Source organism: Fusarium coffeatum (genome assembly GCF_003316985.1).
Source record: "Fusarium coffeatum strain FIESC_28 chromosome Unknown BRIP53273_contig_39, whole genome shotgun sequence".
Taxonomy (NCBI): domain Eukaryota; kingdom Fungi; phylum Ascomycota; class Sordariomycetes; order Hypocreales; family Nectriaceae; genus Fusarium; species Fusarium coffeatum.
In genome coordinates, this window is record NW_022157836.1 from 175,535 (window position 1) to 200,237 (window position 24,703).

General features: G+C 48.2%; 10 protein-coding genes across 10 annotated transcripts; 4 read left to right on the forward strand and 6 right to left on the reverse strand.

Annotated features, from left to right (window-relative positions):
• Nucleotides 1-56: 56 nt before the first annotated feature.
• Nucleotides 57-1,320, reverse strand: FIESC28_01562 (uncharacterized protein; the record flags this gene model as incomplete). The annotated part of the gene is made up of 2 exons (XM_031155712.1): nucleotides 57-1,079; nucleotides 1,135-1,320. The coding sequence occupies 2 exons, from the start codon at nucleotides 1,318-1,320 to the stop codon at nucleotides 57-59; spliced, it is 1,209 nt and encodes a 402-aa protein (XP_031020190.1).
• Nucleotides 1,321-2,701: 1,381 nt separating this feature from the next.
• On the reverse strand, nucleotides 2,702-3,973 carry FIESC28_01563 (uncharacterized protein; the record flags this gene model as incomplete). Its single annotated transcript, XM_031155713.1, has 2 exons — nucleotides 2,702-3,831; nucleotides 3,886-3,973. 2 exons carry the CDS (start codon nucleotides 3,971-3,973, stop codon nucleotides 2,702-2,704), a joined length of 1,218 nt encoding a protein of 405 aa, XP_031020191.1.
• Nucleotides 3,974-6,078: 2,105 nt separating this feature from the next.
• Nucleotides 6,079-6,597, reverse strand: FIESC28_01564 (uncharacterized protein; the record flags this gene model as incomplete). The annotated part of the gene is made up of 1 exon (XM_031155714.1): nucleotides 6,079-6,597. The coding sequence occupies one exon, from the start codon at nucleotides 6,595-6,597 to the stop codon at nucleotides 6,079-6,081; it is 519 nt and encodes a 172-aa protein (XP_031020192.1).
• Nucleotides 6,598-7,863: 1,266 nt separating this feature from the next.
• Nucleotides 7,864-8,421, forward strand: FIESC28_01565 (uncharacterized protein; the record flags this gene model as incomplete). Its single annotated transcript, XM_031155715.1, has 1 exon — nucleotides 7,864-8,421. The coding sequence occupies one exon, from the start codon at nucleotides 7,864-7,866 to the stop codon at nucleotides 8,419-8,421; it is 558 nt and encodes a 185-aa protein (XP_031020193.1).
• A 4,639-nt stretch (nucleotides 8,422-13,060) lies between these two features.
• On the forward strand, nucleotides 13,061-15,726 carry FIESC28_01566 (uncharacterized protein; the record flags this gene model as incomplete). The annotated part of the gene is made up of 3 exons (XM_031155716.1): nucleotides 13,061-13,387; nucleotides 13,452-15,665; nucleotides 15,718-15,726. The coding sequence occupies 3 exons, from the start codon at nucleotides 13,061-13,063 to the stop codon at nucleotides 15,724-15,726; spliced, it is 2,550 nt and encodes an 849-aa protein (XP_031020194.1).
• Nucleotides 15,727-16,480: 754 nt separating this feature from the next.
• Nucleotides 16,481-17,112, reverse strand: FIESC28_01567 (uncharacterized protein; the record flags this gene model as incomplete). The annotated part of the gene is made up of 4 exons (XM_031155717.1): nucleotides 16,481-16,753; nucleotides 16,816-16,863; nucleotides 16,913-16,953; nucleotides 17,001-17,112. 4 exons carry the CDS (start codon nucleotides 17,110-17,112, stop codon nucleotides 16,481-16,483), a joined length of 474 nt encoding a protein of 157 aa, XP_031020195.1.
• Nucleotides 17,113-17,814: 702 nt separating this feature from the next.
• FIESC28_01568 (uncharacterized protein) lies at nucleotides 17,815-18,760 on the forward strand (the record flags this gene model as incomplete). Its single annotated transcript, XM_031155718.1, has 2 exons — nucleotides 17,815-18,531; nucleotides 18,581-18,760. The coding sequence occupies 2 exons, from the start codon at nucleotides 17,815-17,817 to the stop codon at nucleotides 18,758-18,760; spliced, it is 897 nt and encodes a 298-aa protein (XP_031020196.1).
• Nucleotides 18,761-18,915: 155 nt separating this feature from the next.
• On the reverse strand, nucleotides 18,916-19,686 carry FIESC28_01569 (uncharacterized protein; the record flags this gene model as incomplete). The annotated part of the gene is made up of 1 exon (XM_031155719.1): nucleotides 18,916-19,686. One exon carries the CDS (start codon nucleotides 19,684-19,686, stop codon nucleotides 18,916-18,918), a length of 771 nt encoding a protein of 256 aa, XP_031020197.1.
• Nucleotides 19,687-20,884: 1,198 nt separating this feature from the next.
• On the forward strand, nucleotides 20,885-21,685 carry FIESC28_01570 (uncharacterized protein; the record flags this gene model as incomplete). Its single annotated transcript, XM_031155720.1, has 2 exons — nucleotides 20,885-21,292; nucleotides 21,344-21,685. The coding sequence occupies 2 exons, from the start codon at nucleotides 20,885-20,887 to the stop codon at nucleotides 21,683-21,685; spliced, it is 750 nt and encodes a 249-aa protein (XP_031020198.1).
• Nucleotides 21,686-21,764: 79 nt separating this feature from the next.
• On the reverse strand, nucleotides 21,765-24,259 carry FIESC28_01571 (uncharacterized protein; the record flags this gene model as incomplete). The annotated part of the gene is made up of 16 exons (XM_031155721.1): nucleotides 21,765-21,950; nucleotides 22,004-22,073; nucleotides 22,123-22,272; nucleotides 22,322-22,345; nucleotides 22,398-22,499; nucleotides 22,552-22,725; nucleotides 22,774-22,815; nucleotides 22,867-22,892; nucleotides 22,941-23,047; nucleotides 23,097-23,227; nucleotides 23,280-23,367; nucleotides 23,418-23,480; nucleotides 23,534-23,630; nucleotides 23,696-23,781; nucleotides 23,836-24,112; nucleotides 24,167-24,259. 16 exons carry the CDS (start codon nucleotides 24,257-24,259, stop codon nucleotides 21,765-21,767), a joined length of 1,716 nt encoding a protein of 571 aa, XP_031020199.1.
• Between the last annotated feature and the right edge of the window lie 444 nt (nucleotides 24,260-24,703).

Below are 24,703 nucleotides of genomic sequence, written 5' to 3' on the forward strand. Positions count from 1 at the left end.
TCCCACCATCTCCCAGCACCTTGGGAATACATCCCACTATACATTACACCATTAGTTTAAACCATTTGCTCACCGCGAGCATCGTGTCCAACATCGTTGCCGACAGGACGTCGGGGAATGGAGCCGTTGTTGTAACCTGCTCCGTGCATGTGCTCAGAACCATCGTTGAATCCACTGGTACCGTGCATGCCGTTGCCGTGCATACCGTTGCCGTGCATTCCATGTCCAGCGTGGTCACCCTTCATTCCATGGCCCAAACCGTGAGAGCTACCGCCGAGGGTTCCCCAGCCAGCCTTGTGAGTAAAGACAGCATCGACGAGCTCAGCACCAGACATGTTGTACTGGAAGGGAGCGTGGCGGTTGAGGGGAATGTGGTTGAAGCGGAAGTCCCAGACGGAAGCAAAGGTCATTCGGTAGGCAGAGAAAGCGAAGACGGTACCAATGATGGCACCAGCGAGGACATCGTGGAAGTGGTGGTACTTGTCGATGGTAAGGGCACCACCAATCAGGACAGCACCGAGGATAGGGGCGTAGGTAGCGACAAGCTTCCACATGGAAGGGTGGTAGTTGGAGAAGACCTTGAGCTTGGCGTTAAGGTACAGGTACAGGTAAACAAAGCCAGCAAAAGCAGCAGTGGTGTGACCACTGGGCATAGACTCAAGAGCATCGTTGATCTCAGTCTTGTCACCAGTGCAGATATCGGGTGTAAAATAGAGCTCGAGATATCCCTTGTTGTTGTATCCACCCATGGTACGAGCACGCTGCATATCAGGCTTGCAGACAACGAGGAAGTGAGGTCGGAAGCCACCGATGAGCCACTTGATGAAGACCTGGAAGACAGCGGCGGTGATAAGAGAGTAGAGGAGACCGATAGTAGCGTTGTTGAAGTCCCAGAAGCTGCGGATACGGATCTGCATGCAAGCGAAGATGAAGATGGGGACCAGCGCAGCAAGCATGGCGGCAGCCCAGATGGGAACGATCTCGCCTCGCATAGGGTATCCATACTCGGGCCAGACAATCTCGCCGTCGTCGAAGGTAACGGGGAAGGATCGCATAGGAGCAGGCTTAGCAAAGTAGACCTAGGGAATTATTGTTAGCTTGTGAAGAAGAGTGATTAACGTGGATGTGACTTACACCGAGGCCAATAGCACCCATGACAGCCATGGTGACAATGTCGAACCATGTATGCTTGATCCACTGTCCGAAAGAGGGCTTGCGAGACATGGGAAGAGGATCGTGGTGAGCCTTCTGGCGACGACCCATCTTGGACTCGTGCCTATCCCCGTGGGGAGTCTTGTCCTTGCGAGAGAAGATACCCATGTTGTTGGTAATGTATTCAACGATATTGGTGTATGTTGATGATGGTGTAAGTGTTGAAGGCTGGAATAAAAGCCGACCACGAATTAAGTGGCTTTACACCTGAGATTAAGAGGTGATAGAAGGAGCTTTGCTGGTTCTGTTCCTGTCCTGATGATAGCAAAAAGTCAATTGAGGCTGGAAGGTGTCCCTTCTATAAATCAGTGAAACGCGACACCATGGCTCTTGACGTCACAGCCCGTTTCGTCTAAAATACAGTAGTAGTCAAGCTTAAACAGGCATTCAACTTAAATTGTGACATGACAGGTGACAGCAACACAGAAATCGCTACGTAAAGCCACAATTTTTCGACGTCATTGTATTTGATCCTTGAAATGAAGTCTTGGGACGGCATCAATGAGCCGAGTGGGACACGGCAGTTTCGTGCCGTAACCAATCAGATCGAGGTTGGGTGCAGGGAAGCGTCTTGGCTGACCACAGAAGAGGAATAAGTGTGGCTTGATTTTTTTGCTAATGACACGGGAACTAATTGGGTTTGATCGACGGGGCCAAGATGCCATGAAACCTGCTGTGAACAGCCTGTGCGATGTGAATGATTCAGTGGTTATCTCATCATAGTAGCGGAACAGCGCATAACTGTAGGGTTGGTTGAACTTTAGGCAAATTACAGATGCTACAATGTAGGGCTTGATCAACATGTACAATAACAGTCTTGTGTCAGGATAGAGCCCAGATGCGACTACCAGTACAGGATGGGAGACGGCTCAGAATAAGAAGCTCATGCACAAAATTAAACTAAAATACCAGCCTTAAATGCATCAAGCTTATCTTTAACGTACGAACTCTATGTGCTAAGACACAAGCGTGGTGTTGTCCGGAGCAAATTGACCGTGGCACAGTTTGTGGCTGAACGGATCTGACAACCGAGAAGAAAAAATGCTTTTGCCCAGGGCCGGGAACAAGATTACACAAGCCTTTAATTTCCACTGAAGATCGGCCCAAGAAAAGAGTCTCGATTTCTTTCAATCGGCGATTCTGAGAGTGCCTTGGCATGCTTGGTACTTGGCATTCTGACTCTGTAGTCTCGGCATACGACAGTTGACCCACCGTTATCATGATGCCATGGCTTACGCGTCACGATCCTTTTGGCGATGGTTCTCGCATATTCGGAAAGGAAAGCGAATTTTAAGATTGCATGAAAACAGGGGACTTCAGTGTCATTCTGTTGATGTTATGATGACGAGCTTAAAGATATTGAGTAAGTTGAGATATCCAGCTACTGGCGATGTACAAACTGATAGAGCTCCTTTGCATTATCATTGCAATCAAAAGATCCATACACTTTGTATTAGGCCCTCCGAGAACGATACCACACTAGCAAATTCTAGGACTTGTTGCAAAATCCGGCCTTGATGTTTGCTTCATTCTTGCAAGTATTGCACTTGATAACATTTCCACTGCCCTTGCTCAAGTTCTGAATATCATTGTCATTGTTCTTCAGAGTATTTCGAATGACGACGTTGTTCTTGGCCTTGATAGGCTTTCCGAGGACGATGCAGCGAAGGGACAAAGGCATCGTTGGCGTAGCGACACATGGATCATCGTAGATACGAATACCTGCTCCTGATCCATCACTAGCCTTCTGGCCCTCAACAGTGTTGTCTCGAACAAGAACGCCAATTGAGCTACCGAGGACAATGCCGCCTGCGTTCTTATCGCAAATGGCAGGGGTTGGGCCAACGTAGTTGTGAGCAATCTTGGCGTTCTTGACACCGGGATCGACAAAGATACCGAAGCAGTTATCAGTAAGCTTATTGTACTCCATGACTGCACCATCGGTCTGGACGCAGAGACCAACGGCATGCTTAGAGATATCGTTCTTCTTGGCAAAGACGTCAGACTTGTTGTCCATGCAAATAGCGATGAATCCGCCCTGAGTTGTCGTGACGACGTTGTCATCAAAGACGGTCTTGACGGAGCCAAGTGTGAGACCACCGTAAGCTCTACCATCAACCATCTTGTTCTTGAAGATGCGTGTATTCTTGGCACCAATGATAGCGATGTTGATGCCAGAGAAGCCCTGGACGGTGAAGCCTGTGACAGTAACACCCGTGACGAACCTTCCTACAGATTCGACGCGCTTGTGCTCAGTAATGAACTGGGTAGTCTTGACCTTGTGGCCAGTGATACAAATACCGGCCTGAAGCTCGTTCTTCTGCGGATCCTGTGTCAGGCCTGTGCAGACGTTCTTCTTGATCTTATCTGGCCCTGGCTGTGTGAGGATGGCGCCGCGACCCTCGAGTTGGATGCCGTCCTTGTCAATCACGAGTTGTTCAGAGTAAGTACCAGCTGGAACAACGATACGATCGCCTGGAGAGGCTCGGTTGATTGCATGTTGGATACTCTTTCCTGACTTGACGTAAATGGTGCGGCCATAGCCATAGTTATTCTTGTGCTCAGGCGTGGATGGGTAGGTCTCGTAGATATCAGGAAAAGAGCACTTTCCACCTCGTGCTGTGGATCTCTGTCAGTGCCTCTCCTGCATTGTGGTGTCACAGGATAACTAACCCATAAGACCACCAGAGCTGTCATGCTCGGTGAAGGGCGAAGCTACAGCAAGGCCAACCAGACCTGTCAAGGTCACAATGAACTTCATGGTAGAGAAAGAGGCTAGTTGTTGCGAGGGGTAAAGTAAAAAGAAAGATCAGGTATGGGCAAAGAGGTTATAATGCCCTGTTGAAAGTGTAAATATCTGTAAACCCTATCTGATGGATTCTTCGTGAGATATGATAGGACTGGCTTCGAATAGAATTCAACTGATGTCTTCCCACAGCACACAAAGAGATTATATACTAACGACGTCCTCCAATTCCACAAGAACCGACATCCTGGTAGAAAGATGCATAGACCTGGAGTCTCGACCTCAAATGCAGCCACTCGATCTCGAATTCGCTTGCTGCTGCCGTAAATGGAAAGCTGATATGAAGGGTCACGGGAGGCGTCAAATAGCGATGCAGCCACTCAACTTTGGTGTAAGGGGTGAGCCACTGATAGGCTCTAGTTTAGGAAGGGAATGATTTAACATTGACGACAGTGCTCTTACCAAACTACGAAAAAGCAATAAAAGACGACACTTGGAGGCTGGTTACGACCATCACTGCTTTCAGGCAACATATCTGTCTGGCGCAGTATATGGCTGTCCGCACAACAGTGATAACATCAATCACTTTGACTTCTCCAGTCAGCCGAGAGTTCATGTAGCTCATGGTCTAGCAATCTTTAGTAGATCTTTCTTCCTTAGATGGCAACAGGAGTCAAGATGGCCTCTATAGAATGTCACTCAAATGAAGTCCAGTCCTGCAATGGCAACTATTGCGACGCCACAACTCAACACCGATCACCATTGGGACAGATTTACCTCATCGCCACCACTCCTCACTGCGTTGGCAGAAGCAACATGTTCTCTGTCCCAAGTTCAAGTAAGCAAACGGAATTTGCCGTTTGTGTGGCTTCACTTTGTGCCTGAAGTAGGGCGCCAAATATCGAACTAAAGTTCAGCCGCAGCGAGGCCCAGGCGACCGGTTCAACGTTCAATCTCCTTTATAAAACGGAGATCGCCAAGATCTTATGCGGTCTTATTCGTCCTTGGCTTCCGGGTGTGTCACTTGACCATTGGCCTCTGCGTGGTTTGTTTCACGGTGATAGGAGAATGCCCACAGGGCTGAGAAAGCTGAAAGTCTGGGCGCAACTTGGCATGGTTTGCCACGTTTTTGACGAATCTTGTGCTTTGGGGATGAGCTTGTGGCTTTTCTTGATCGCCAAGCTTAATTCCAGACCTTTTTTGGTGCAGAGCCAAGTCTGCACGTCCTCGTATCTTCTTGACACCATGTCGGCTATACCGTTTAGATTGATTTCGCGAGCCTACCTGCAGAATGTGACAGTATTGTGGTTTTCGGCGTTTGCTTCCTGGAAGTGTCAATCCTTGCACTTCTTCTCACCGGCCCGCTCTCATCGTTGCTCTCCGCAGCGGCGTCCATGCGGGGTTGATGTTACGTGAAAACCGGTGGAAATGACATTGCTTTTACGGATTGCTGATCGAATGTGCAGGCATTGTGAAATCACCGACCTGTAGAAGACACGATCCTTTCCCTCAATGGCATCGGGCTGGGCTGTTCTTGTCCGGGATATCTTGTGAAGCCAACAGAAGGAAAGAATATGTCCACACTTCAACAAATTGCAACAATTGCCGTGTACTGTCGGTCTTGAGTGGAATTGATTCGCAAACTGACCAGTCTTGAAGAGCTAGCCAGGTGCATAGAATTTTGCATTTGCAGGGATATCAAGTCGAACAAGAGTGATTCGGGTCATCTGGGATTTTATGCAGATCCAAATCCTAACGGCGACTTGTTTTCCTTTTACTTTGCTGACCCATCGGATCTCTAGCTCAGATAGGAAAGGTCATCTTTAGCCGTTGGTAGGTTGGTTCTGTGGTCGACGTCTCCTCGTTACATTCACGATCCTCACGTGTCAATGGACCCTTGCCTCGGCACGTAAGTTCCTATCCAACTTCCTCAATTGGCACAAGCAAATTCCCTCAAAGATTGACAGATCAATCGCGTCTTTCTATTAGGCTACTCGACAACCAACTCAACATCTCATAAAACATTAAAATCTCTGCTAAAAATTGTCCATCCAAGAAGGGTAAATACATCGTCGTCGTTGCCGTCTCTAATCACTCATAACTCATTCCTTCATTCTCGGCTAACCCCGTAGACTGCTATACTTTTTGATAGCCTTTGCAAAACTGTCGTCGATTCCTTGTACTAGCGCCTTTGCCTTGTCTTGTAAGTCGACAGGGACCTTGGCGATGACCGCTTCGGAGAAATCGGCACTTAGGGCCCGCTGTAGTTGAAGGTTGAGGAGAATGACAGGGCTGACTTGGATTTTGTCGAATTTGGGCTTGGCGGCAATGACGATGTCGATTGTTTCGCTGACATCCTGGCTCAACTCGGAAGTGGCCTTGGCGACTTGAAGAGTCTCTTCGACAGATAGAGGCTCAGAGTGACGAGCAGCGAGAGTGCCCTGGTGGATCGCAGCCAGAAGCAGCGTTGACTTTGTGGTGATGGGGATTGTTCCGACCAGAGTCTGAGGCCAGTGTGTAATGCTGTGGCCCAGAGCAATAGTGGCATTGGAGATGTTGTCAATGGCTGTAGAGATGGTATCTCCAGTTGCGAAGGCAGAGCCAACGAGGGCGACCAAGGGGAGAAGGCTGAGACGCATTTTGTCTGAGAACTTGAGTCAACGAGTAATCGATTGGTCAATTGAGAATGCAAGATCTGCCAAGATGAAACTTTTCGTCTTTCAGGAGTTACCCCGTCTTAATATACTGCCTTTCCTGTCAACAATTCACATGAAAAAGTCTTCTTCGAAAATGCTGTGCCTTTCGGAAGGTTGAGGTGACCTCGTGTAATCCCAACCAGTGTCCCCGCATCTATCCTCAATCAGGAACTCTGCCCCGTGCAACAATCATGAATCCATCTCCCCATGGGGAAATCAACAAGCGAGTCTTGGTCCCTTTGCTATAGTGGCTGATCTTAACTTGGCAAATCTGTGATCAGAATGTCACTTGCGGGGATTGTTAGCAAGGATTGCGGCATCGTAGGCCGCGGCTTTCACAAGGAATACTCTGCATGTGTGCGAGTTTGGGCAGTGACGAAATGGTCTTTGAGGGATTATGACGATTGAAGTGACAGAAGAGGCAGGCTGTTGGTTGAAGGATTCTTCAACATTGGACTAAGACCTGCGGCGCGGTGTTGGTTGTGCGTATTTATGAACTGTCAATCTCGATCAGCCAGTCGGGTGCGACATAAAGCATTCATTGAGTCGGATATTGCTTGACACACGCATCATGTGCTTCTTGTAATGGAGGGTATCAAGCTCTTATACAAAGTATAAGTAGTTATGCTTACCCTTATGCAGGTACGACATGTTATGGAAGCTTGTCAGCACATGTTTTCAGCTGATTTATTCGGGTGGCTGGCGATGCTAACAGTTATCTCATTAGAAGAAGGCACTAACAAACTCCATATGGCAACCAGGGACCTCAGGCAAGACTCTACATACTGTCATGGTTAGGAAGGATGACAATAGTTTAGCTCAGGTTGACCGAGGCCAACCGAGTTTGTTCAACCGATACTGTCATTAGCTACCAGTGCTTAACTTCGTTATTTTTAATTATTTTCCCAATGTCTACCTAGTACATTTGGGACAAAAACAAATATAGGACGCACGCAATGGGATATATTTGGGCTGTCAAACGTGATGCTGAAGACAATGACTCAGGTCAACCGGCCCTAGGATGAAGCTTGTTGATTATAATGTATGTGATTGGTTTAAAACTCAGAAATGGACACTTGAGTCAAAATGCTGAATACTGCCGCTCTTGTCCACCCTACAAGCGGATAGAAATTTTGCCTTATACACTTGTACACGTCTACAATGATAAGTCTTTGGATTCCAAATCAATTTGTCTACAGCTCCATCACTATGGTTCGAACAAAGAAGGGGCCTGCAGTATCAAAAGGATCAAAGGTTCACCGTGATGGAGGCAAATACATACGACATAATCGCATATTCAACGATCACACTGGCAAACCAGCCTTGATGTTATGGAGTGCCCCTGAACGCGATGGCCTGCTGCCCCCTCTCTCTTCCTGGATATACTATATAGTCCATCCAGATGTCCCGCATGATTTTAACGGCAATGCGCTTCACTGGGGCTTAACTCTCCCATTGAGCATCGGTCAAGGCAGTTTATTTCGCTATGAATACTTCTTCCTGCCTGGCGCTACTGCTGAAGAATACCACGCGCACTTTCTTAGAGAGATCAAGGCTCAAGGTACCATTTGGCGCCATATCCGCAAGGTCAACAGAGCTATAGAGCTCAAGAAGCAGGAAAGCGGTCCACAAGAAGAGGAAGATAGCTATTTGAGGTCTGCTAGCGACGAGGAAGACAGCAAATACAAATTGCATGGGTTCATAGGGCAAACAGAGTATAAATGGGTTCATAATCCGTCCTCTAACGAAGACTATGCAAATTATTAACTTCCTGGTTTAGTATAGCCAAGAGATGATCAAGATTGCGTCTATGTATACTACCGTGGATAGTTTTTTATGTATTATAATGCAGATACCGGTTGTACACGTAGGGAAGCAGAGAAGCGCGCGGTTTCTCTCATCCAATTTAATCCTATCCCTTTAGTATAGGATAAGGAGCAGGATAGGGTTAAAAAATGGGATCCGATAGATTATCCCATTTGCTCAGAACCAATCCTAATCGTAAATAAGGGTAGTAATTATTCCTTGGGTCGTTGGCAAGATAACAGGACCAGGGAAGCATGGGAGCAAAAGGCTAATGAAGCTGCTACTTATGCTTAGGAATTGGGCTGGAAAACTTGGTAATATTACGCCTATGCTCGTTTCCTAATGGTAACCTCGCAAGATGACATTCGATACTGTTAGCCTGTTTAACCGATGACTACGAGCTATATGTTGATAGATTTTAATTTGGAGCAAGCTCTAATGCATTTACCCAGGTCAGTAGTCCCGCACACCGTTCGTTGAGGGAGGGCTACTTCGGTCAAGTTCCGTGTACACTCTGAAGCATCTTCATAAGCCTGTGCATAAGACAGTTGAATGTCGACATAGTACATGGAATCGCGGGCCTCGGCTTTCGTGTCTCTTTCACCGTGTTGCATGAAAGTCAACTGGATGAATGGTGACTGTGCATAGATTAGGTGTCCCCTAGACCATATTCAACATGATGGTTCAGGAATCAGATGATCACTTCTAAGAGGAGAGTAGTAGATGCGGCAATCGTAAGAGATATGTTCTTTTAAGAGGGTTAAGTGGAGCTTAAATACAAGACAAGATAAAGGTTTAGATATACTGCAGTCCCTGTAAGTACACCATGCCACTATCTGGAAGACAGTGAACTCGGATTGCTCAAAGTTGCACATAAATTGAGTAAAACTTCTCGTAGCGCATCAGCAGACGCAATGTCATCTGATTCATACTCAAAAGCCTTTGCAAGGACGCCTTCTCTATTATTGCCAACAGCAGATGCCCATCTTCATGGCGTTCTATCCAACTTGTCTTTGGTTGGTTCATCAGACCTTCTTCTGTTTTATCCCAACTACTGTTAACCTGCTAGGGGATGAAGAGACTTTGACTATCACCCGACTTGGAACATCTGGTTGTTTGTTTGGGGTGTATCTATGTCAGTTGTTGTCATGGGAATAATACAGACAGCCGAGAACAACCTCAACGGCTATTGTTCAAAATCTCGACGATGTTGTTGACATTAACGCGCCCTGAGCTTTGTAAGGTTGCAAACCTTCTTTCAGACTTTCGTGCAACCTGTGGTGTAAAATGCATAATAGGCTTTAAATAGTTAACCTGTAGTTGCATGATCTGGGTGTTGTTTCCAGGAAAGGTTGCCGTGCCACACTACAAGCTTACAACAGGCAGCATCTACCACGCCTATCGTATTTTGAACTGCTTGAGAGGATTCCAACTATGTTCTTGAATCGGCAGTCTTATTTGCGAACAAGTACTCCTACACAAGCAAGCTTTTGGGTGATTATGAGCCTTTCCTGATCTGTGGTGGGGAACAGCTTTGCAGCACGAGTCAAAGAGGCCAGCCATATTTCTTCCATCTCTTCCAGTCGCCAATGGATGCACAGCCACTCTTTTCAGTATCACTATCTCTTGTTTCAGACATAAAAAAAACCGCAGAGGTTGTTATGACCCGGTGTTGTCTCGGCCATGAGTCTTCTCATCATGCGATAGATGTCTGACGAACAAGTCACGACAAAAAGCTACCGACGTCATGCCTACCGTACAAGCAAACGAGATCACTCAGTGGGTCCGTTCCGAATAGTCACAGAATCCATGATAAGATCTAAAATCTCACTGAATCCTCCATCATCACCAAAGGTCCAAACTGCTACAAAACCCACAGACACTACCCGCAGAACAGCCTCTCGCTTTGGCGCAGCACTTTCGCTTGATGCGGTCATTAGAAACGAGCTGAGACATGGCCTGTTGATAAACCTCCAATGATTACGAACGTTGCATGTCACTCTCTCGCACTGAATAGTGATCGTCTTCCTGACCCACAAGGTTACGCGTCGCAAGTTTTGGGTTTTAGTTACCCTACACCGGATGATGATGTGATTCTCAACGCCAAATTTCCAGCACGTCAGTCAACTAACCGTTGTTGCTATTTCCGTAATACGAGAAGGCTTATTTTATGCTTATGTTTCGCCCGTAGAGGAGCAAACCGAATCTTAGATCCGTTGACTAATGCAGCCACAATCAAGAAGCTGAGAAGGTTTCTCGAAAAACAGTAAACAACGCTCATACTGAAGGTTATTGATTGGGTACAAGTTGAAGATGCAAGCATCATGTACACGCGTACGGACAAAATCCGTCAACGCTGAATCGCTCGGCAAATCACTGACGTCGAAACGAGTGCTACCAGCCTTTTGTTTCCTGGACGGGCGGATGCATGCCAATTGATCTTCATTTTATCTCGGCGCCTCTGCAAAACCCAGCCAGCCGCTTGCAAGCAAGAATGGTTAGCGATCGGCTGGCAGTCAGGGCAGTATCCCGGTCGACAGAACCATCTTCACCTCGGCAGTTCAATCAAGGCAGTTCCATGGACGCTAGACGCGGCAATTAATTCACCGTCGAGAAGGAAAGAAGGTTGAAGCTAGATAAGCAAATGCGCAATTAGGCTATCAATCAGAAGCATCACCAGAAGAAACTTTAATATCGCCAAGCTTTGTGGTGGTTTAATTGCCAAGAAAAACCGTTTTGATGGGTTCCGTTGATGAACCTGGACAAATTGATCGAGCGCCGAGTCCGTCAATCGGAAGTCCGACTTGGCCCTGAGGACAGGACCCCTACCAGTTTGGAAAAGATTAATCTTGAGTTTGAAATTAATTCTCCATTGTTTTCGAGGATCAGTTGTTGGTCTGAGTGAAAAACCGGATTGTCGCACGATCGCCGGAGAAATTATGGCCACTCGATTGAAGGACAGTGGAGAGAACAGCCGAAAGTGCGGTTTCAGGATGGAAGGATACTCAATTATCAGCTGGTGATTGTTGGTAGTTGACTATAACATCAGTCAACGCACCAACAGTCATAGTCACCGGAAGTAAGCAGCATTTAATTGCATTTCTAGGCATCTTGAAGAAACAACATGATAAACTGTCAGAATAAGGATTTGCCAAGCAGCCAAGGACATCTTAACAGTGTTCTCGCCTACCCCCTTGCCAGGGGCTGCTCTGCTTCCAGGGGTGAAGCTCTGGCCACAACGGCCAGAGTCCGCCCCATGAAAAGCAATAAAGGGCTTGAGAAATGACGCAACGACTGATTAAGACACTCGTCCGCGGTCATGGGGTAGGCCTTGTTGCGGCAGCTTGCCTTGTTTGGGGCTAGAGACCTCTGTAACCTTATTCCCTTCAAGCTTTTGCTGGCCAATTTTGCAGACCAACCGACCAACTTGAAGAACAACTTGAGGCAGCACAAAAATAACTATAGAATACGGATAACTGTCATCAATACGAAGAAAATGACCCCGTGAAAAAAATGCATTCTCATCACCCGCCGCACTCATGCATGCATGCCAATAACATTGCTTCTCACGATAAGAGGCAACCGGAACAAGTGGCACTGGAATCTTAGTGGTCAGCCACCCCAGTCCTTAGCAGACAGGCCAAGAGATTAAGTCGCCCAGGGCCTAAATTAGCATTCTCTGCACTGTAAGGGAGGCGAGTGTCGAGTCTGGGTCTAGATTGGCATTGGTGCGATGCGCTTCTTCCAATAGTTAGATCGATGGTCGGTTGCTTAAAAACACTTGGCATCAAGAAGCCCCCGCAACCTTAAAGGTCCAACACGAGACCTTATTTTTGCCGCCGTATTGATGACAGCAGACACGATAAGATGATGGATATAATGGGAATACGGAGTCTGGATCTGTCAGACTTGTTCTTCTTTCTACTCCTGTGCCTCTTTTTTCTCTCTTTGCCGCTGATCCTTTCGACCAGTGGAGTCGAGTCACACCCTGACATGGCCTCTTCCATGGTCCGTCTTCAGCGCTCTGCATTTTCTGTGGACCCTTGAATTGCGAGGGTCATGCCAGTCAAGCGCTCCGCCGATCAGGGGGGGCTTAACTAGTGGAGTTTAGCCACTGTAACTGATCTGATCAGTCAGTGCAGGGCAATAGCAATTGGAGACTCCATGTTTCGCAACCAGAAGGTCTTACGCGTTCCGTTACCTCATATACTATTAGAGGTAACACTTGACACTTTCTTCTTTTTTTCTCTTCTTGTTCCCGAGTGATCGTCTCTGTTTGCCTTGTTTTGTGTTTTTCCGCCCGTTGCGACAACCTATCAGCCCTCCATTTCGAACAAGTCCCTCTTTACGCTTGTCTCGACACCATTTTCTGTTTATTGTCTCAGTTACTTTACTCGCATTTCTGAACAAAAATCTCCATTCCTCCCTCACCGATGGGTTTTTGGTCTTTGTAAACGGGGTTTCTTTTCTCTTTCTCTTTCGTCACTCGCTCGACATAGCGCTGAAGCGCCCCCATCGCAATCGTTTACTACAACACCACCAACAAATAATCCTACCGACGATAAAGGTATAGGATCGAATTAAATACACAATCGCTGAAATGGCTGCAACGATACCATCATCGGGCGTTGCGCTCAACAGAATGCTGGCCCTTGGTTTGACGCTGGTCGTCATCCTGGGCATCGCCATTAACCAGCTTCAATTCGGCGACGACCCATATCGCTGCAAGGCTTTGCTAAATGACGGCAACTGGCTTGATACACCTGCGGAAAATGGAAGTAGGGCGCCGTTCAACAACTGGCAACCTCAAGGATGCATGCTGCACAAGTACAAGAAGGAGGAGATTGAGCAATGCATGGAGGGAAGACACATGCTGTTTGTTGGCGACTCTACGACTCGCCAGGTCTTTTACGGCATGGCTCGTCTGGTAAGTTTAGTTGCAGCGACATAATTTAATTAATTGATGAACATGGTAACTGACTCAATTGAAGCTCGACGCTGAAAAGGCCGAGCAAGTCCGCGCCAAGAGCAAGAAGCACGAGAGCCACGACGAAGAATTCGCCGGCATCCGCCTCAAGGAAATCTGGGATCCCTTTGGCAACGAGTCCGACATCGTCCGCGACGAACTCACCCTCTACCACCAAGAAAAGCTCAACCAAGTCCCCGTTGAGGAACAAAAAGGCCCCGCCGTCGCCTTTGTTGGCATGGGTGTCTGGTTCGCCGCCCGCTTCGAGAAGGAAGAGTCTCTTCCCAAGTTCCAGTCCGCCTTCGCCAACATCTCCGAGCTCGTCTCCCACAAGGACTTTGCGCCTTTCGGCAACCGACCTATTGATCCCCGCGATGGCGTTGGCAATGAGATGTTCTTTGCGCCCGTTGCCCCTCCATTCTACGATGAGCTTCCCGAGTACCGCAAGACTGGTATCGCTTCCGTGCCTGGTGAGGTTGAGGCTATTGATGAGTTTCTCAAGACACAAGAGGAGGAGTCCGGTATTCCTATGCTGTGGTCTTACCCCGCTCTGCAGTACGAGCAGAAGGATGCTATCGGCGACCATGAAAATGGTTTCCATGTTACTGACCAGGTCGCTGAGATGAAGGCCCAGATCCTTCTTAACCTTCGCTGCAACGCCAAGCTCGACATGCAGAACTCGTACCCCTACGACCGCACCTGCTGCACTAACTACGGCCAGAAGTCCTGGGTCCAGATCGTTCTCGTCACTCTGGGTATGATGTACGTCGGCGGTGCTGCCATCACCGAGATCTTCGCCCTCCGATCCAGCGAGGCTCCCAAGACCACCCTCTTCAACCTCGACGTCGCTACCTTCATCACCGGCCTTCTCGCCTGCTACTGGGCCGACCGAACCCAGTCCTTCGCCAAGGGCTCCAAGGAGTACAACATGTTTGACTTTAACCTCATGTCTGCCATCTGCTTTATCATTGGCTTTGCTCTCATGACCAAGTCCAAGCCTCCTCCTCCCCGACCTGGTGCTGCCGCCGCCGCTGCTGCCCCCGCGACTCTCGACGATGCGAAGCCTTTGTCGCGTGATCAGACTGATGAGTGGAAGGGTTGGATGCAAGCTCTCATCCTCGTGTATCACTGGACCGGTGCCTCTCGCGACCTGAACATCTACGTCGGTATCCGTCTCTTGGTCGCTGCGTATCTCTTCCAGACTGGTTTCGGCCATGGTGTATTCTTCAGCTCCAAGAAGGACTTCTCTTTCAAGCGTGTCGCAGCCGTGCTCCTCCGCCTCAACCTTCTCAGCTGCGCTCTGCCTTTCTTCATGAACACCGACTACATGTTCTACTACTTCGCTCCTCTTGTCAGCTTCTGGTTCCTCATCATCTACGCCCTCTTCGCCATTTGCCCCAAGTACAACGACAACACCTGGGCTCTCATGGCCAAGATCGGTATCTCTGCTGCTATCTGCCCTGGTGCTATGCTCTGGACGCCTGTCCTCCAGTGGGTCTTTGATGCCTTGAACATTGTCTTCCGAATTGAATGGGATCTCCACGAGTGGCAGTTCCGTCTCGGCCTCGACGGTCTCATCGTCTACGTCGGTATCATCATGGGTATCGCTTCCGTCCGCACCAAGATCTACAACAAGATCCTCACTCAGTCTTACGGTCTGGCCGGTATCGCTGGTATTCTCTCTATTCCTCTGTACTGGTGGATCGCTGTTAGCAAGGCCGAGAAGAAGCAGGACTACACTGCTCTGCACCCCATCTTCTCCTTCATCCCCATCATGGGCTTCATCGCCGCCCGCAACATGTTCCCCGCTGCCCGAACCTGGTACTCTCGATCTTTCGCCTGGATCGGTCGCTGCTCGCTCGAGACCTTTACCCTCCAATTCCATATCCTCCTCGCCGCCGACACCAAGGGTCTCCTGTTGCTCGATATCTTCAAGGGTGACGGTAGCCTTCTCTGCGACCGATGGAGGTCTCTGATCATCATTGTTCCCGTCTTCTTGTGGCTCAGCTCTCGCGTCGCTGATGCGACCGGTGGTCTGGTCAAGCTCTTGACCATTGACTGGGTCCCCGAGGACCAAGAGGAGCAATACGATGTTGAGGCCAAGGCTGATGCTGAGCCCTTGATGGGTGGTAGCATGCTATCGCCATTCACCCGCCACATGCCTTCCACATCATCGTGGGCCAACAACCTCAAGGTCCGCATGGTTGGCCTACTTGTCCTCCTCTGGGCATTGAACTTGGTAAGCTTCTTCGCCCAACCTCCACCTCACTTCAATCACTAACATTCTCCAGTTCTACTAGACATTTGTTTCATCGCATGGCATTACAACGAGGCGTTTGGAGTAGCGATTTTGCATAAGCAAGTGAGCTAGGCTCTGGCATCATTCATTACAACATATTGTTGGCATTTATTTTTTCTTTACTTGTTCACGGGCGCATTTCCCCGAATTATATATCATGACACCATACACATTCTCAAAGCTTTGCATAAGCTTATACGGCACGACATAACTAGATTCTATATCGTAATGATAGATTTTACACATGATAACCCCTCCATCTTGATGTCCCGCCTTGGTGTTTGTTGTGCTTTGACCTCGCGTCAGCACGGCCTAGTTCCATGTTTCACAACCATCTACAGCGCATAAAGCGAGGCGACGGTTCATGTATGAGAATTGTCAGAGCTCTGTTGCGGGTGTATTAATAGGTTGTTTCATCTAGACTTTTCATCCACCACTAGTAAGCTTTGACTTGGCGATCGTCTTGGGATGATGCTAGTGAATCTCACAGATGTTTCGACAGTGAACCCATGTGTTCCCCAGTTCCAGCGAAGCCCGCTAGAACGCCCCGGGCGCGTTCTTCAAACAGAGCTAATGATGACCAGCTTCATGATGTGACTAAAATGCTGCCACATTTATTGTTCAACATCAGTCTGCCTCAATTGAGGCTTACGTTGCGTGGGTTGCCTACACCTTGTCTCATAGCAAAGCCTTACTTCTTGACGTTTAACATTCTTTATTAAGCCTTCTGTATATAGAATCACGGAAGCTGAACTTTACTCCCGGCTACTATGGGTCTTGCGAGTAACATACTCCATACCTTGGCCTCCATTCCTGTTTGATCCTCTCTTGCTGTGCGCAGCACGAGCCTCATACTCTTCTTGGTCCATCTGCTGCTTCCACTCGCTCTTCTCAGTGTTGTGTTCCATCTTCTTTCCTGGCATGCTGTCCGTCTTCTCCCGCTTCTTTGCCATCAACTCGGCGTCTTCTTGTGCAAGTTCGGCGTCGATCTGGGCGCCCCTAGAGGGCTGGTTGCCGTGCATGGTGGCCTGGATGGAGCCAAAATGTCAGAGGCCTCTATAAAGGTGTTGTGCTTATGAGGAGGACTTACTGCGAAGCCAGGCTGGTGCTTCATCTTATCATCAATCTCTCGTTGTGTCTGTTCCGTTCGTCAATTGGTGTCTGCTTGTGCTGGAGAAAAAACCTACGTCGCTCGCCCGGAGCTCATTCATGATGCTATCCTTGTTCTCTGTCACATGTTAGAGCCTGAACCTAGCATATTGAGGTAGAGCTTACGGTAGCCCTCTGTGTTGACACCATGTGTGCGACCCTCCTCACGCACAGCCTCTTTGCTGTAATGACGCTGGTCACCGTCCTCGTAGGTAGAAGGATATCCGACGTTTGACATGTTGAATATTGTGATAGTTGCAAGATTAATCGATAGTAAACAAAGTGATGACTGAAAAGAGAATGGGTGACGTCTTCTGCTGGAAGTCTTTATATACTGGCTGATGGACCATGGCTCTCATGTCAGCGTCATTGAAGAAGAGCTATCCTGGAGCTACCGGAGCTTATGTTTACACAAAACGTCATAAAGACACGATGTCCGACTCGATATCAATTAATAAGGCAGCGATCATCGAATGGTATCTGCTGAGATGCAATTGAGTTGTCATGTCTCACGACCTGATGGCATGGCATCCGTCACGATGACAGCTTGAGAGGTAACGCAGAAACTTAAAGAAGGATGTGGGGTAAACGTCGGGGAAAATGCCCATAGAACTATTAATCCATTCTTAACCTGTAACCAACACATCTACCTGCATTATACCAAGAGAATAGGAATTGATTTGATCTTCTGTCTTGGTGATGTAGGGTAGAGGTTGTGAGCATGATAAGGTGATAGACAACAGATAAGACTGGAGATAAGATACGGCGGTCTAGATAAGGGATGACAACCGACATGGGACTCTCACGTGATCATGAATCTTCGCGCACCGCGTTAGAATTTCGACAATTCACACGTAAAGAGGTAACTCAGTCGTACGTTAGGTGCCTCAAAACGTCGTCAATTCTCGGTCTATCCCCTGCCAGTGCTTCATTGACCGCCATGTCTTCTGATACAATGGCGCAGGATGTCTTGCCGAAGGAGCTTATGGAGCTCCAACTCGGCCAGATTGACCTCCTCATGGCCATGTACTCCTCTGATGACGCAATTTCTATGGACTCGGCGTCCGCTGAGACAATAGAGAAGTTGAGAGACTGGTGTGAAAATGAAGCTGGAGCTGTGCCCAAGGTTCCGGAAACGGGAATCTACCTTCTTCTCAAACTTGGCGATTTGGGAGAGGATGATGGTTCGGCTCATTCATTACAGCTCACACTTAACGTCCCTTTGACGTGTCAAAAAGGAGACGAATTAACAGAGCCGCCTGCCATCAAAACCAGGATACAACAACCTGATTGGATGAGTAAAGGGGATGTAACGAAGTTGAACACTGAGCTTCCAGAAGAGGACATCCTCTCTGTCATTGAACACATCAAGGAAGCCGCCAGCCAACACTTGACCAACCAAAAGCAAGCTGAAGTAGCCAATGCCCCAAGTCAAGATACATCAATAGTCCGCGTCTGGTTCTACTTTCCCTCTATCAGTACCAGGGCTAAACGGGACGACTTCATAAACTACGCTCCGACATATGGCCTTACGGGGTTCCTGCTGGCTGGAAAACCAGGCATTTTGTGTCTTGAGGGTGGATCTATTGCAGTTGATGATTTTATGAAGTGGATCAAGACAGAGAGCTGGGGTGATATCCCCGCTCACCACAAGAAGGTTAGTTAACCGCTATGGCGAGACTGAAGAGAACTGACTTTGTGTGCAGGTTAGCGAGAGGTATCGAGAAGAAGACACGGATCTGAAGCGGGCTTTTACGGATATGCAGGAGATCACAGATATGATCGAGAAGAGAGGAGCAAGGGGAAACCGAGGAGATATGAAGGCTTTGGAAGCATGGCTGGTAGAATGTGGACTCGGAGACGCCTTTGGCAAGATTTTGATGTAAACAAGAAAATGCATCGAAGTAAAAGTATTGAAATTTGACCATATCATGCATGATTGCTAACTATCCAGTAGTGGCTCTAGTTCTAATGATGACCAACGCCGGCTATGACAAAGGAAATATGCAAAAGATAAATATGAAAGCTGCATTACCACCGTTTAAACACTCTGAGCGTCGACCTCTTTAGCCGGCTGCTGCTTCTGCTTCTTGGTGAACAGCTTCTCCCCAACCTTGTCTGTCATCTGATCCGCCTTGTCACCCAAGAAAGTCTTGAGGCAGCCGTACACACCAGAGACAAGCCACAGGATAGCGTTGACGAGGTCAATCCAGACAGCTGTCTTCATGGCACCTGTGCTGGCGCCCTTGTACTTGTCGTCGCTGTCTCGGGGGAGGAAGATACCGGCGAAGATGCCGAAGACGACGAGCCATGTGATGAAGAGGATGAGATCCCAGGCGAATGCACGGTAGGTCTTGAGGAACTTGATTCTACTGCCGATGACGGGGAGAGAGCCAAGGGGTGTAATGGCGACGAAAATGAGAGAAGTTGCGGCAGCGAGACCAGCAATTGTGAGGGCGAAGTACCATTCTGGTGAGAAACCGTAGTTGTAGTCGTCATCGCCCGCTTTGTCAACGCGATGGCCATAGAAACCGACTGCAATGAGGGCAAAAATGAATTGAAGACCGCGGCAGATGAGACGAGGGACTGTTTCGAAGGTCTTGAGCCAGGTCTTGCCCATGGTCTTGCCTGTTTCGGCGCCTTCATTGAAAGCAGAGCGTCCAGCTTGTCGGCCCATGTCTTCAACCTGGCGACCCATCTCCTTCTTGTCCGCGGTGCGGAACTGGTTGGCATGGCCGGCGAAAGTGTTGGCCGTTTGGCCGAGTTCAATGACGGTTTGGCCGGCTTTGATAGCGTTGTTGAGTCTGCTCATTTTGAAAGAGGGTGGAGTGTATAATGTGAGGGTATCGTAGTGAGTGTTTGAGATATATGCCCAAAGAGAGTATTAACTGCACAGCAGTTAGTGACAAAAGGAAATAATTAATGATGAATTGATAGTGATGATGCGAATGGCAAACAGTCTCAGCATCACGTCTTTATAAAACACAGTGATCAACATTGTCGAATAGACGCTGATGGGCCATTGTCGCAATGAGAAAACAACAGCCAATCGAGCCGACAATGAAACAAAGGCCTTTGGTTTGTAGGCCGCAATCGCTTGGGCCCCAATCGTTTGTTGTTTTGGCGCTGTGGTCAGGCGCTTAGCGAAACTGGGCCTTTGTTACGCGCTGCCAAGCAGAGCCAATCGTGGATTTTCTGGTAGGGAATAAAGAAACGAGAATAGAACATTGCGAACAAGTGGTATTGAAGACGATCAAATTGACGCGCGTGAAGTAAAAATAAAGATATACGGTTTCAGAATGAACAGTGGTTTATTATTGGCTTTTTTGGTGTCTTTGTCGTATTCTGGAAGAGGCCTGAGGATGATCGCTGTCTTGGGCGCTGGAGCTAGGGTCCTGGTGGTTGCTTTCACCACAGTTTTAGCGACCATTGCTGCCTCCAAACAGGCAGATCAGATTTCCAACACAAACCCCGTTGATCTACCCCAGAAAAGTAAGTCAGGACGAGAGGGGATTTGTCGCGTCCGCGTGTAACATTTGTCCCCGTCTTGACCTTCCCAAAAAGCCCTAGCTTCATCAAAAGGTGAGCATGTTTGGTCGGCTCGTAAGGTTCACTCGTACGGGTTTGTACATACGAGTAAGTAGACAGCATCTGATTCCCAAACTCAACAGAAACGCACCGGATTATATCCTTATTTGTAACGACTAGCTTGCAGGCTGAGGCGCAGTAGATCCTTCGTAGTCTACAAGTCCGAATATTCGGCGGAAAATTGTCAAATTGAACTCCATCCGTTGCCTACGGCTGACTTATCGCATTACAAAAGAGGGGACTTACCAATCAACGGTAACGCTAAACCACGCTATGTCCGCCTAGAAGCCTCGGTATCTGCAAGAACTAATCACTTTGAATGGATATGGACTGTATATAAATTGAGGGGATCCTAAGATCAACCTCACTCGTTTAAACCCTTCTCGATAGTAACTTCTACATCTTCAATCAGATTATCCACAATGGAGAACACTACCCTCGTCATCGTTCCAGGCTCTTTTGCCCCAGCACACTTGTACGATGGCTTTGTCGAGAGCCTTAACCGTCAAAAAGTCAAGGCAGTTGTCATCTCCACGCCCTCAGTGGGCCGAAAGGAGGTCCCAGCTACTATGAGCGACGACACCCAAGAGATCACCAATGTTATTTCCAAGCTTCTTGACGAGGGAAAGCGAGTCGTCTTAATGACGCACTCTTACGGAGGCATTCCAGGAACTGAGTCTCTCAAGAACATTTCAAGAAAGGCCCGCGAGGCACAAGGCAAAGAGGGAGGCGTTGACAGGATCATTTACCTTACATCGGTGGTCCTGCAGCCTGGTACAAGCAACTTCGATGCTTTTTCAGGAGGTTTCCCTGATTTCTTGACCGTGGAGGTAAGTGATGAATAATAAAACATGCTGGAGGCTTGCTGACAATCTTACCAGGACGACTACATGACCCTTGATCCCGCTGGTAACGCCCCGATCAACTTCTCAGACCTTCCTGCTGAGCAAGGGTTGGAGCTGGCCAAGAAGATGTCCGACCATTCTACACCCAGCTTCAAAGAGAAGCTGACGTACCCCGGATACAACGATGTGGAGGTTCACTATATTCTCTGTGAGCAGGACAAGGTTATTCCTCCCCAGTTCCAAAATGGTATGATCGAAGGTGTCAAGGCATCGACTGGAAGGGATGTTACTATCTACACTATTGATAGTGGTCATGTTCCTATCGCTAGTCAGCCCGATAACCTGGCGAAGATCGTTGAGAAGGCTATCAAGGCCTGATTTCGTCTAATTATAGAAGCTGAATTATCAATACAACCGGAATATTCCTAATTATTCAAAATGCTTTCACTACTCATGTCTAGAAGATTTTGGCCAGGATCTTGTCCTTGAGGTTCTGTGGTGCTGCCTCCCGCTCATGACGATAGTGTTCAGTTAGAGCATCAAAGAAGTATAGATGAGAAACCAGGTCTACTTCTGATGCACGGTGAAATCGCGTTTTCTTGAACAGTTTCCAGCCAAGACCAATGCTACCAGCTAGAGCGATCTTGCACATGTCAGTTCTCGTACAGGGACCTTGATGGTCAGAAGGACACCTACTATGCCGTAGTTGAAGATGAACGTCGCTGTGTTCCAGTTACCAGAAAGGAATACAGAGTACCCTTGAACCCTAAAAGAATGAGCGATTAGATAGTCCGGTCTGGAGGAAAGCGACCCACCATAAAAAGACGAATGCGCAGCAAAATGCCCAGTAGCCTGCATAGGGCTGGAATCGCGACCTGACAGGCAGGAACGTATCTCGGTCGATGCTTTGTGCCTTCATGGCAGCGTTGAAGCGGATCCAGGTAGCCGCCATGACTGTCCAGTTGCTGCTCTCGTTAGCTGCTTGACCAGGCATTTATAAGGGCGAATACTTACAGCATAGTAGCGGCGGTACAGAAGCTGGAAGCAACAGGTTAGATAATGATGTTATGATAGATGTTAGAAGACTCACTTGAGAATCCAGTTGAGGACCTTTGCACTGGTAGAATCCAGAGCAAGAAAGGCAAGACAGCCTAGTAGCATCACAACGATGACAGCTACGTATGGGACTCCCCTTCCAGGTAAGTCAGTAATGTGAGATTGCTCTGAAGGGAAAGCTCACTCACTTGCTATTCAGGCGTCGCAGGAACTTTGGCGCTTGGCCTTCGAGCGCTAGCGCATGCAAACTTCGAGATGCATTGAACGTATAAGCGTTACCTGCTGAGACGATGGTTGTGATGAGGACAGCGGTCACGATAGAAGGAAGAACTGGGATCTTCAGACGTTCCATAGAGATGACACTCGAAACTGTTAACAATCTTACAGGTGATCAAGGTGCTGGTACTCACTAGGGAGAAGCGCCGCTATATGTGTCGGCGCCACCACTAAGGCTAGGCGTCTGTTAGCAAGTATGCTACTGTGAATCACTAAGAAGACCTTACGTCTTGTCGTTGTATGGCACAAGAATCTTGTCCCTATGTTAGCGCTTGTATCAAGTTTATTTGTCCTCACTCACGCCAACGCAAAGACAACCACCAATGAAGAAGATCATCAATCGGTGAATGATGGTTTTGAAGGCTCGGGGAACTGTGCGTCTGGGGTCTCGAGCTTCGCCCGCAATCACTGTAGCCATGTCAGCAGTATTCGCCTCAGAGGGTAAAAAGATGCATACTTGAGATATACTCTGGACCTCCCATAACAAAGCCAGCAACGTTGACCGCGTTGACGAATGATTGTAGCCTGCCACTTGCATCGTCGCCAGCCCAGACGCCCGGGTCTTTCCAGTACCGAAATCCGAAGCGACTGTTGATGGGTTAGTAAAGGCTAAAGGGGAACGTGGTGAGACATGTTTTACTCATCTAGAGGGTTACGTCCAAGCATAACGACAAGGGTGTACAGGATCAAGCCAGCTGCAAGTAAAACTTTGCCGAGTGCCAGCCAGACTGGTAGAGCTAGTTAGTAAACATTGACTCAATTGAAAGGGCAGATTTACACTCGACTTCACCGAACAGATCCGCTCTCCACACATTGATTGCAAGATAAAAAGCCAGAGAGACTGTTGAGGCATTAGCAGCGGCCGGTGGTGGAGGTAAGAAGCTAGGAACGTACCGGAAATGAGGATGGCAGGCGACTGGCCATATCCCCAATATTCGACGAGGGTGTTGATGATGGTGGCCTCGAATATCACATAGGATGTTTGAGCAAACTGAAAGCAGTCAGCAAATATCCTTTGTATGTATATGGGTGACCAACGAAGTGATTCCATCCAACAGCCACACCAAGAGCTGGATCAACCATACGACCTGCGAGACGGATGAAAGATCCATCCAAGGGGAAGAGAGTGACGATTTCCATCTCTATGAAAGACTTATCAGTTATGAACTTAGTAAAAGGATATGGAAGAGGTTTACGGCATTGAGCGATAGAGAATACGACCGTGACCCAGAAGATGAAGGCTAAGAGAAGGCATAATGGTCCAGACTGAACGCCTTTCCCGATAGCTACGAATAGAGCCCTGTCAAATATCAGTGTTGTTCTGTCAAGATTCGGAAGGTTGACAAACGCTCCGATGGAGCCGGCGAAGGCTGTAAGTTGGATGTGTCGGGGGTTGAGACGGCGATGGTTGACGGATTCTTGGATGGCAGCTGTCAAAACTGCTCCTTCGAGTTCGGGAATACTGTCTTTGGTCTGCCGTAAATTTGTTAGACGTGAGGACTTAGTATGGGAGGAGAGAGCACTGACCAGACTGATTCCTCCAATCTTTAAAGAGCTCACTCGTTCCACATCACCGATGCCCTTCTTTGAGTGCTCTTGGGTAGTCTCAGGAGGATTCATCGCGACGACAGTTCATCAGTGTGGACAGAGACGAAGAAAAGAGTTCGATAAGCTACTAGAGATAGTCACCCAGATATATGGACTTGATGTCGTATTTCGACGTTCCAGGCGACTCATCAAGTCTACATTGTCGGGCTAAGACCGCCACTGTCCGTGTGGTGCTAGTCTAGCTATCGAGTATCTCTACCTAGATCCTTGCTTAGTGTCAATTCGCCGCATCCTCAATCGTTAGTTGATGAGCAAAGCGAGATCGGACAATCAACTATACAATGGCTGATATGCAGATATCATTTACCAAAGGCTGTACAAACGACTTACATGCCGCCTTGAGTCAAGGGTTGCATCACCGGACGAGATCCCCCGCACGCTAACCCCCGCGATCAAAGATAAACATGGAGTACGAAGGAAGGTACAGGCGAGCGGTCGTTATCGAGCCCAACCAAC